The 13,146-nt window shown below is 36.2% G+C and overlaps 1 protein-coding gene across 3 annotated transcripts in view; it reads right to left on the bottom strand.

Annotated features, from left to right (window-relative positions):
* SLC4A10 (solute carrier family 4 member 10) overlaps positions 1 to 13,146 on the bottom strand; it is a 299,454-nt gene that overhangs the window by 183,772 nt on the left and 102,536 nt on the right. For 2 of the 3 annotated variants that reach the window (XM_044913311.1, XM_044913312.1), the window contains exon 2: positions 5,940 to 6,021. In XM_044913311.1, the coding sequence (XP_044769246.1) occupies positions 5,940 to 6,021 (82 nt within the window). Of the gene's footprint in view, positions 1 to 5,939; positions 6,022 to 13,146 lie in introns of those variants that run through there. The other variant, XM_044913313.1, reaches the window with a different exon arrangement.

Genomic DNA, 13,146 nt, shown 5'->3' with positions numbered 1-13,146 from the left:
GGCATCAATTGGGAAAAAAAGCAGGACCAGGGTGGACCATGAAGAGAGAATCAAGGTGAGTAAGAGTAACTGAAGGGGCAGTTGGTTACTTTTATTGTGCCTGTGGAAACTGACCCCACCTATCCATCCATCCATCATGGAGTTTCAGACTCAGTAGAGTGTTGACACTCTCATATTGTCCTTTCAACAGGTTCGCTGGAAACAGACTCTGGAACCCATCTGTCTTATCAAGGCCACCAACATACTTGCCACTTCTTGTTCATTTTGTCGATACAATGAAACAATGTAATGTTCTGTAGAGTATCCACTCAGTTCAAGTCTTTTTGGACTCTATTATGACAAAGGATAGGAGACTTAACACAGCTTTGGAGCAAGACCATACATGTATATCGTTATACTTCTGGTAGTCCTTCTTGATAGTAATAGGAAAAAGGGCATTTACCAGATCAAGAGCTGCACACCACATACTTGAGGCCGTGTTAACCTGCTCTAAGATTCCATTTCTGACAGAGCAGTTGCAATTGATGCTACCACTTGGCTGAGTTCGCAGTCACCCACTACCATCCTCTATGATTTGACAATTTCTGCAATAGCCAGACTGGCATATACTTTAGGTCTTTAAAGATGACACTAGGGGCACCTGGGTGGCACAGTCGGTTGGGCATCCGACTCTTGATTTCGGCTCAGGTCATGATCTCAGGGTCATTGTATTGAGCCCCGCATCGGGCTTCCTGCCCAGCGGGGAGTCTGCTTGGGAGTCTCTCTCTCCCTCTAACCCCTCTCTCTGCTCATGCTCTCTCTTTCTCACTCTAAAAAACAAACAAACAAACAAACAAATAAATACAGATGACACTAATCTCTGCCACTTTCTGTCACATGCAATACTGATTTTCATATACTCTCATGGCCAAGGCAAGTAGTTAGGGAGCCTTCTCTCCCACTACGATAGGATAGTTCTTAGCCTCATAGGCTAAGACACCAATGTAAGGTGGATGTCTTGCCAGTTACCAAGTATGTATGTCTACTGGTACTGTTCAGGGAGCAGGAAAATGATGAATGAGTGAGTCAGGTTCCTCAGCAAACAGACTCTGAGACAGAGATCTGTGTTCAGAGAGTTTAGTGAAGAAAGCTGTCAGCAATAACACCTGTGCAGAAATACCGGCAGCAGCATTTGGTAGAGGAAGAAGTTTAATTATGGTACAGTTGCAGTAAAAGCCTCCGCTGATTCCACAGGGGGCTTTGAAGCTGAGACCACCCTTCAGAGTTGTAATGCATTGAGGCAAAGGGGCCGGGCCCTTACTCTCTTTCTTCATCGAATTCAGTGTGCCCCAGGGGAGGCAGCTCCCATAGCAAGAGGCAGCTCCTTTCAGCGGAAGGAAATTTCTGGGGAGGAGCGCGGCCGTGGGGCAAAGCAGGCAACAGCCACGGCAACTGGGGAAATAAGCACCACCATCCTTAAGAGGGGATTTTGGTGGTTCCTGGTAACATCCACTACTAAGGTTCCTGGATTTGGCAAGTAAAAAGCAATAAATAAAAATACTGCATGGCATACCTATACTGAAAAGATACTCATTACTTACGTAAATTTCAAATATAACTGAGTATTGTCTATTTTATCTGGCCACTCTGTCCACTACACATGTGTTAAAGGGCAAGTAGAAGAAAGAGTTTCAAGGGGATTAATGCATTTCTCCTTTTGTAATCTTATACTTTGTACAGTAGTAATCCTACATGGACATGAGAGACCGAAAATAAAAATTGGTTAACCTCAACAGTTTTTGTTCCACTCACAATCCTGACTTGGTCTAATTATAGGGATCCAATGCCGCTCACTACTTTTTACCATAGGAAGCAGAAATAGGCTTAGAAAGAACACTAGCAGTTTTAAGGAGGGCGGATTGTGGGAAAGAGAGCACACAGTATACAGACAGGGAAAGAACTAGAGCAGTGGCAGTGGGAATGAAAGGGAAGAAATGAGAAGAGACGCCCCTGAGATAGATTCAGAGAATTTACTAACTGTATGATACAGAAATACAGGAGGTGAACAGAATCTAACAAAATTCTATGTTCTTGATTTTAGGTAACAGGGAAAAAAAAGGATATGGTAAAGATACATGTAAAACAAAAACATAAATAGGTTTGAAGGGAGAAATTATACATTTGACATACTATTCATCCGAATGTATAATATATGTGAATGCATTAACTAATATACTATACCAAGCTGTTGATATTGGTCAAGTGATCATTTTCCATTAAACATATTTACCTGAGACTTTATAGATATTTTTAACCACCTAGCATTTCTACAAGCTGTGCACAGGATGTTAAATTATACTCCTAATTCTATTAGCTATTAATAATTCTTATATATCCATTAAGTCCTGTAAACACTAATTTTCAAATTTAAAATCTTAATTGAAGGAAGACTTTATAAAATGTGTGTTTTTCTTAAACAGCAATTCCTAACTCTATTTTATTAAAATAAATATCTATGTGTATGTTTTATACACATTAACCAAAGAGTTCTTAAAATGTGGAACTCCTGCCCACATTACACTCCGCAATGCTGTCTTTCTAACTGGCACTCTCCCCTTTACCCATTTTATATTATGCTGTCAGTTGATTTTTCCTGAATCATGACATTCAACACATTGTCCCTGCATTATTTTCTGATTCAGAGTAATCAATCTAGGAACCACTAACAGATCTATTAATTCTTTGTGTGCATCATAGCAGAATCCTGGATAGCATCCTCAGATGCTAGGATGTTTATCTACTTAGTATGGTCTGGGAGCAGAACAAATACCGAGAAAGTCAAAATAAATAAGTTTTTCCTATTTTAGTTCAAAATTCTAAAATGTAATGTTACATTTGCATTCTATGATGTTAATTTTAATCGCCAGTGACTTAGTGCTTAGCGACAATTATTCACTTCTGGGATTAAAATGCCCACTATAGACATCAATAAACAGAACAAAATCTGACTTATCCAGTTGTGTTTGCCAATCAGAAATCTATTTTAAAAAGCATCATACACCCTCACCTGAGTACCATGCCCAGTAAGAGAAAATGTAATACACGTTGATATAATAATTAGAATAAACATATTGAATCCTATTTTTGTACTATGTATTTTCCAACCAAAGGGAAAATTCAGTATTTTATTGTAATTATTTATAAATTATCCATTGTTAACTTTGAATAATCTGTGTGCAGATTATCCATCACAATCTTTAAACCCAAGATGGCTTTTTCCTGCGATTATGTTTTTAGAATAACTTCTTGCTTTATTGGGTTTTCTTACATGTGCTTACTGAATACAAGTATAGCTTAAGCCATGACATGACCTAAGTAAGAAGGTAAATAGCTGCTGGGGAAAAAATGTAATATAATGGCATTTCAAATCCAAGGAGAAATTATCTTTATAGTCTCCATTATCAGTTTAGATTTTTCAAGTTTCTGCTCCCTTAAATTTATATAATGCATATGGATAGCATAGCAAATCTCTATGCCCACCCAGTAAGTATAACCTTCCTGGACATACATATTTTCTGTGCACCAAGCAAAATGTCAGGTACTAAGTAGGTATAGTTGTTGAAAGTTTACTCTAAATATTATATCAATTTTCCTGTTGTTTAATTGTTGTAGCTAAAGATAAGACCTAAGAACTATGAATTTCACTGTAATTTAATTAGTTACCTGACAATTCTTAGGAGGAATACTCCTTACTCAGCTGTGGTGGATTATTAAGAACTATCTCTGATTATTTTTACTTAAGATTACCTGGGTTTTATTTTTTAACCAAAAGATGAAAGATATCATATACCTTGTATCCCACTAATAATAATTTCTGGTTAAAAATTAAAATGAAGCAATGATGTGTATACATTAAATTGTGGTTCAGTAGTAACTGTCAAGACTTATGTAAGTCTTATGCCAGGTACTATTCTAAGTATTTTTCCCTTAATTCTTATAAAAACTTTATGAAATACATTCCATTGTTACCCTTATTTTATTTTATTTTTTAAATTTAAATTTTTTTATTTGAGCATAGTTGACACACAGTATTACGTTAGTTTCAGTAATTATAACATAATGATCGGACAAATTTATACATTATGCTATGCGTATAGCTACCATCTGTCACCATGCAATGCTATTATGGTATCATTGACTATATTCCCTATTCTGTGCCTTTTATTCCTTGACTTACTCATTCCATAATTGAAAGCCTGTATCTACCACTCCCCTTTACCCATTTTGCCCCCTCCACAAACATCAGTTTGTTCTCTGTAAAATTTACAGTTCTGATTCTGCTTTTTGTTTGCCTATTTATTCATTTGTTTTTTTTAGATTCCACATATGAGTGAAAACATACCTTATTTAGTCTTGAGTTATTTCACTTTTTACCCTCTAGGTCCATCTATACTGTCACAAATGGAAAGATCCCATTCTTTTTTATGGCTGTGTAATATTTGTGTGTGTGTGAGTGTGTGTGTGAGATATCTTCTTTATCCATTCGCGTATCGATGGACAGTTAGGTTGCGTCCATATCTTGGCCACTGTTATCTTTTTTTTTCCCAAAAAAACTTTATTTACAAAATGGTTGGCTGCACAAGCTGTAGTTTGCCGATCTAAAAAAATTCAAGTATTAATCTTGATTGCCAAGTATCTTCGTGCCCCTTTACATTTTACTCTAGAAGGTAGTGCCTCACTAATCTTACCTGGTGCCACCTCTGCCAAATTCCCTCAGTTTGGGGGGACACGGAAGTGGACTACATCTGGAAAAGACCCTGATTATGGTCTGAGTTCTGCCACCAGCTGCCTGAGTGACCTTGGGCCCATCATGCCCCTTCTCTTCCTCTCAGTTGCCCCTTGTAGAATTAGGGAGAGTCCAACTACATTATTTTTTTTAATTTTATTATGTTATGTTAGTCACCATATAATACACATTAGTGTTTGATGTAGTGATCCACGATTCATTGTTTTCATATAACACCCAGTGCTCCATGCAGTACGTGCCCTCCTTAATACCCATCACTGGGCTAACCCATCCCCCCACCCCCCTCCCCTCTAAAACCCTCAGTTTGTTTCTCAGAGTCCATCGTCTCTCATGGTTCATCTCCCCCTCTGATTCCCCCCCCTTCATTTTTCCCTTACTTCTCCTAATGTCCTCCATGCTATTCCTTATGTTCCACAAATAAGCGAAACCATATGATAATTGACTTTCTCTGCTTGACTTATTTCACTGTTATCCTTATCTTAACAACTGAGAAAACTGAGGTGCAGAGAAATTAACTGGCTGAAGTTTCCATAGCACATAAGGGGCAGAACTGGTATTTGAATCCAGTGCAGTTTCAGATCCCATACACTTAACTACTAGATCATACCACCTCCCGGTTGACTTATCTGACTTTCTTCCTATTGAAAAGCACATAGACAAATGGTGCCACCACCTCTCTCTCATATATATCTGAGTAAAACTCGAATGCCAGTTGTCTTTAACTCTCTTCTAGGACAGCCTAGTCTGACAGCATAGGCCAGATTAGATGCCCTTCCTGTCCTATTCTCCCCTCTCATGTAGTACCTAATATGTTGGTCTGTCATAGATTTCCCCCACTGATGGTAATTCCTGAAGCAATAATTATTGAAAGACTGGCACACAACACAGAGCCTGGAAGATAGTAGAGGTTCAATAAATGTCTGCTGGATGAATGTTTGTAGGTCTTCCTGTTGGCATTTTAGGCTGCATCAAAGCAATCATATCCACAACTCACCACCACCACCATTACTCTGATTATCAACGTATGCATTTCTCCAGATTGTGACAAATTTCATATTTCTCTTTGAAATCTTTAAGATTTTTCTTCAAAGTTTCTTTGAAAACTTTAAGAAAGCATAACAAAACCTATCCCAAGGGGGAAAAAAGGTCTTACCTTCTAAATCTTCTTTCTCAAAGTGTGTTTTGAGAATAGAACGAGTTCCACCTCTATCCACAACTGCCTCTTCATCATTTCTCTGTAGAATGGGAAGAAAGAAGATTAAATGATATTACAGTAGTTCCTCTTTATCCATGGGGTACTTTCCAAGACCCCCTGTGGATGCCTGAAATCGCAGATAGTACCAAACACTATATAAACTATGTTTTTTGCTAAACATATATACTTATGATAAAGTATAATATTTAAATTAGGCACAGTAAGAGGTTAACAATAATAATGAAATAAAACACTTAAAACAATATGCTGTAATAAGTTATGTGAATGTGTTCTCTCTCTCTCTCAAAATATCTTATTGTACTATACTCACCCTTTTTATAATGATATGAGATGATAAAATGCCTATGTGATCAGATGAAGTGAGGTGAATAATGTAGGCACTGTGACATAGCATTAGGCTACTATCGACCTTCTGATGGTATGTCAGAAGGAAGATCATCTGCTTCCTGGCCATGGTTGACCTCAGGTCAATGAAACCATAGAGAACAAAACCATAGGTAAGAGTGGACTACTATACATATATTCTCTTAACTTCAGAGAATAAACAATAATATAATCTAGTATTTTAGGGGTTTAATTCAATCACTTAAACCTACTTGTGAACAACTATTCTATTTGATTATCAAGTGTTAGTTTAAAAAGAAAGAGACTAAAATTAAATTGACCACATACTCAGAGAAGGAATGTCATTTGATTTTCCATGAAATCAAAGGTAGTCATACATTCCAGTTGCCATCATTTGTTAATGAGATGAAAAACAGAAAACAGTTATCCTGACAATTTAGTAACATGCATTTTTATCTCTGATAAAGAATTCTTGTTAACAAGATGACATTTTGAACTATACAAGGAAAATACAGAAATCATTAGTATTAACACTACTAATGCTATGGCAAGGTGAAGTAATTCCACTGCCATTTAAAATGAGGTTGGGGGGATCTAATCTCTTGAAAGCAATTAGTAGCAATTATTAGGTAAACTACAATTTTAATTACTTTGCTTCAGTATAATACATTTTATTCAAACTAAACTTTTAATTATAATCATATACATTAAACCTTCATTCAGTATGTATATACATATGTATATTTTACTTATTTAGAATGGCTGGATGGAGACTCTCTTCTTAACATTGTACATATGCTCAAAACAATACACTCACTCATTTGGTACTCAATAAAATAATGGGGGAGGGATAAGTATAATCCATTTAACCACACAGGAATGAACAAGATACAAAATACTGAACAAAGTGAAATACAGATTATTTCCAAATTTTTTTGATTGCGAGCACCTGTAAAAACTGCCTTAAAAGTGAACACTGAGGGGCGCCTGGGTGGCTCAGTCGTTAAGCATCTGCCTTTGGCTCAGGTCATGATCCCAGGATCCTGGGATCGAGCCCCGCATCGGGCTCCCTGCTCCGCGGGAAGCCTGCTTCTCCCTCTCCCCCTCCCCCTGCTTGTGTTCCCTCTCTCTCGCTCTCTCTCTCTGTCAAATAAATAAATAAAATCTTTAAAAAAAAAAGTGAACACTGAACACAAAGGAGAAATGAAAAGGTAGATTGAAGATGAATGAATCTTCCAACATCTATTTCTAAGCCTGTTCTAGTATTTGACTAGCAGAAAAATTATAGATTTCTCTTTCTTCTTTGAAAGCTTTTTCATTCCCAGGCATAATCTTGATAAAGATTTGGCCTCCGTGTCTTATAAATCAGTATTGTCAACTGTAGGATTACCGACTACAGACATATTTCAACCTAGAAATATCAGCTCTTAGGTGCTTCACAAGCAGCAAAACATAAGTAGAATAACATGTTTTATACCCTATAGTCCTGTGTCTTTCAGACATTTGCTGAGACAGGTCAGGGCAAAGTGTCTGAAATCAGAGTGAAAGAAACCTATACTACAAATGAAGGAACAAATGAAAATTGAGATAGGATTCTGAGCCTACTGCTCTTGTGTTTAGCAAAGTTTTAAAAATCTGTTGGTCTGGGCACCTGGGTGGCTCAGTCAGTTAAGTGGTTCCCTTCAGCTCAGGTCATGATCCCAGGGTCCTGGGATCAAGTCCCACATTGGACACCCTGCTAAGTCAACAGCGAGCCTGTTTCTCCTCTGAACCTGCCCCCACCCCCCGCCCGTGCTCACTTTCTCTCTCTTTCTCTCGCAAAAATAAAAAAAATAAAATAAAATCTTTTTTAAAAAATCTGTTGGTCTGAGCAAAATAGCAATAGAAAAAAACTACAGAATTATATATTTATATAATTTTCCTGAACCAGACAAATGCAAGTTTCAGCCTCTTTACAATCTATTCTTGATTCATTTACAAATCACATTTATCCTATGTACAGGACATATTCAAATATATGTCACATTGGAATGTATCTCTGCTCTCTGGAGTGTTATTAGGAAGAATGCCAAAAGCTAAGTCATGCATCCATGTTCAGAGGTCAGAAGAAGCACTATTCCACTATATCTCATAATGGCAGCCTCTTAAAACAAATGCAAAATGGAAAGGTTTATATAGAATATAAGAAGATGTTTCCCCCTATACAGTAAAATATTTAATTCTTATTTCAAGGGTCTGAATCAATTTTCAACTTATGCAAAATGGTTTTTCTCCTTATTTTTATATGGCATATAAACTGTCCACACACAAAAGATAACTCTACACAGTAGCTAATGTTAGGATATTGAGATAAAAGGAAATTTTGCAGCAGAAGTAGAAGTGGAATCTAAATAGGAAATAGTTGATTATTTAATTACAATATGAATTACAAGTAGAAGTGCCCTAATTTTAATGTTTCATTGATTAAAAAAAAAAAAGAACTTGAAACTAGAATATGAATTTAACAGTTTTGCAGTTTTATATAACTTTAAATACTCTCCAGATAGGCCATAGAAACATCAAGTGCATGATCTTTTATCCTGAAAATTCCCAAGATACAACTTAATACCAATACATATACTGAAATTCCTCTACTTTGGTTATAGTTCAAAAGTTTATTTCAATATTATTAAAGAATTTTTAATAGAGTACTTCCCTTCCTCCTTATTACCAAGAGCGAGTAAACATGGGTGTGATGAAGAGAATCCAGGCTGTGCAATAATCCCAAATACACCAGTAAGAAAATTTTTATTTCACTTTTTACTGTCCCTTTTTGGATTTGTTGAACATCAAATACAGTAATGTACCCTAATGTCCATATGTATTTACTCACTCAGAACAAATTTTATCACCATGTAGAGAGAGAACACATAAATCTATTATATTGCCTCTCAATACAATTGACCTTTGTTACACTATTGGGTGAACATTTATAAGATGATTTATTCCAGTAAATAGTATAAAACAATGTTTTAAAATTTGTGTGTTGGGGGGGATGACCCATGGTGAGAAATATACATTCAACACAGTCACATATTTTATATGTAAACAAAACAAAACTTTCACAAACCAACATTTATTCTTTTTTTTATTATGTTATGTTAATCACCATACATTACATCATTAGTTTTGATGTAGTGTTCCGTGATTCATTGTTTGCATATAACACCCAGTGCTCCATTCAGTACGTGCCCTCCTTAATACCCATCACCAGGCTAACCCATCCTCCCACCTCCCTCCCCTCTAGAACCCTCAGTTTGTTTCTCAGAGTCCATAGTCTCTCATGGTTCATCTCCCCCTCCGATTTCCAACATTTATTCTAACTATAAACAATGCAGTATGATATTTTCTATTCCAGGGCATTCTATTTCATTTAAAAATCCTAGTCACTATCCTTTAAATTTATTTCAGTACTTAAAAATGAGTTGTGACCTGCAATTTGAAAAACACTGATACAAACTATGGCCCTGAAACAGTAACAGGAACTAAGTCACACAGAAATCACATCTTAAATCCATTTACATAGGACTCTAACCAAACGAACAAACAATAATACTATACCTTTCAAATCAATATTTTTCAATTTTTGAAGTTTCTTTCATGTTAAGTGTAGGGACATATTATTATAATTACAATATCACATATCTTTTGCTAAACTATTTTTACTTTGTTTTTCTTTCCACCAGGAAAGTAATAGTTTGCTCTTCCTAGTTCGACTTAAGTACTTTTCTCCACGTCTTCCCAAGAAAGAAGGAAGAAATACTATTATCTATGATCCTCTCCAGTTAAAACCTGCTTATGACTAAATTGAATTTGTATTCAGCTATTTTATATATTTTTTTATTTGACAGAGAGAAAGATAGTGAGAGCAGGAACACAAGCAGGGGGAGTAGGAGAGGGAGAATCAGGTTTCCTGTCAGGCAGGGAACCTGATGAGGGGCTCAGTCCCAGGACCCTGGGATCATGAGCTGAGCAGAAGGCAGATGCTCAATGACTGAGCCACCCAGGCACCCCCAGCTTTTTTAAAGGCAAACTCCATATAATTGGCATAACCCAAATGCATTTTATAATTTTCTACAATATGATTACTTCTAAATATTAAGACATTTGTGTTTTGAATACAAATGTACATAAATGTAAATTGGGAATATTTCTACCTCCAAGGAAAGTTTTTAGAGGGAAGTGTTTTGCTGTCATTATTTTTACTGAACAATTACTAGAGAGCAATAGCAGAAAAAAGAGCTTTCTAGCTCAGCTCTCACATTTGAAGTGACCTTGAACCAGTACACTCTCTCGTGAAAAAGCAACTAAGATGGGCTAGCACATTTAAGTGTTAAAATAGTCAGATAAAGATATATCAACAATTTCTTCTAGAATTGTTTGAAAATATCATTAAGCTCTCTATAAATGTATAAAAAATATATTTTTCTGATTTACCATAACTCTTGAGCACAGTCTTCACAGAAATAAACTTTCCTAATTTTATAAAACAAAATCTAACAGTAATCCCATGAGCAAGACAATTCAAACTTTTCATGTCCTTTTGAAAATTCTCATCTCATTTGAGATTGGGTTAATAGAAGAGAGAGCAGTTCATTTTCATTTCAGTATTCTTTCTTCCCTAGAACTATTTATCATATCAATTTTTAAAAAGCAACCATTTCCTCAATAAATGATGCTGGGAGAACTGGACAGCCACATGCAAAAGAATGACACTGGACCACCTTTAACACCATACACAAAAATAAATTCAAAATGGATTAAAAACCTAAATGTGAGACATGAAACCATAAAAAATCCTAGAAGAGTCAAAATGGATTAAAGACCTAAATGTGAAACATGAAACCATAAAATTCCTAGAGGAGAACAGAAGCACTAATTTCTCTGACATCGGTCATACCAACATTTTTCTAGATATGTCTCCTAAGCAAGGGAAACAAAAGCAAAAAAAAAAACTACTGGGACTGCATCAAAATAAAAACTTTCGTGCAGCAGAGGAAACCATCAACAAAACAAAAAGGCAACCTACTGAATGGAAGAAGATATTTGCAAAAGACATAGCCAATAAAGGGTTAATGTCCAAAATATATAAAGAACTTACACAACTCAACACCAAAAAAGAAATCTGATTAAAAAATGGGTAAAGGGGGCACCTGGGTGTCTCAGTCGGTTGGGGGTTCACTCTTAGTTTTGGCTCAGGTCGTGATCTCAGGGTCGTGAGATTGAGCCCCATGTTGGGCCATGCTCAGCAGAGAATCTGCTTGAGATTCTCTCCCTCTCCCTCTGCCCCTCCCCCTTCTCACACGTTCTCTCTCTCTCTCTCTCTCTCTCTCTCTCTCTCTCTCTCAAATAAATAAATAAATAAATCTTAAAAGAAAACGGGCAGAAGCCTTGAATAGACATTTTTTCCAAAGAAGACATACAAATAGCCTACAGACACATAAAAAGATGTTCGATATAGCTAATCATCAGGGAAATGCAATCAATCAAATATCATCTTACACCTGTTAGAACAGGTAAAATCAAAAAGGCAAGAAATAAGTGTTAAAGAAATAACAAGTGTGGAGAAAAAAGAAGCCTCATATACTCTTGATGTGAATGTAAATTGGTACAGCTACTATGGAAAACAGTATGGAGATTCCTCAAAAATTTAAAAATAGAATTACTATATGATCCAGTAATTCCACTACTGGGTATTTACACAAAGAAAATAAAACACTAATTTGAAAAGATACACACACCCCTGTGTTCATTGCAGCACTTTGTACAATAACTAAGATATAGAAGCAATCTAAGTGTCTATCAATAGACAAATGAGTAAGGAAGATATGGTATGTAATATATATATATAATATATATATAATGAAATATTACACAGTCATAAAAAAGGTCATCTTGCTATTTGAGACAACATGGATGGACTTAGAAGGTATTTATGCTAAATGAAATATGTTAGACCAAGAAAGACAAATACCATATGATTTCACTTGTAGTGGAATCTTAAAAAAAATGAATAAACAAACAAAAAGCAGAATCAGACCCATAAATACGGAGAACAAACTGATGGTCGCCAGAGGGGAGGTGGGTGGGGGTTGGGCAAAAGAGATGAAAGGGAGTGGAAGATACAGGCTCCCAGTTATGCAATGAATAAATCACGGAAATAAAAGGCACAGCATAAGGAATATAGTCAATGATATTGTAATAGGGACGTATGGTGACAGATGGTATCTACACTTGCAGCAAACATGGCATAATGTATAAACTTGTCGAATCACTGAAACTAATGTAACATTATGTGTCAACTATACTCAAATTTAAAAAAAAGCAACCACATTTTCTGACTTTTTATTAGGTATTAGGATAATATGGGATGCTATATATACTCCACTAGCCATTACAGAACCACTTTCCACTCTTCACCATGCTCTATGTCTTTGTGGACTGCATCACCAGGTTCCCCTGTAATCTAGCTTCCTATTGAGCTCAGCCAATGAGAGAGAATGAGACTGGATAGTGGGAGCCAGAAATATGGGCCCTGTTGAGCCATAATTTGGCAATAGCTGTATTTCTCTATCTCAGACAAAATCTTGTCACCTGACTCTCCTATAGCTCTAGATCTTGCCAGTTTGCATTAACCGTTCCCACATCTTGCGCCTTCAGGCCTAGAAATAGTGACAGTTTTCTGTTGCTGCAAGGTCCTGGAATTTCATCAACCCTGTTGATTTCCCTTTATCCTGTCGATGCCTTTAAAAGATAGTCC

This window comes from Neomonachus schauinslandi, chromosome 3, assembly GCF_002201575.2.
Source record: "Neomonachus schauinslandi chromosome 3, ASM220157v2, whole genome shotgun sequence".
Lineage (NCBI taxonomy): Eukaryota > Metazoa > Chordata > Mammalia > Carnivora > Phocidae > Neomonachus > Neomonachus schauinslandi.
The sequence above is the reverse complement of the archived record's forward strand: the minus strand, read 5'-3'. Positions and strand labels throughout refer to the sequence as shown.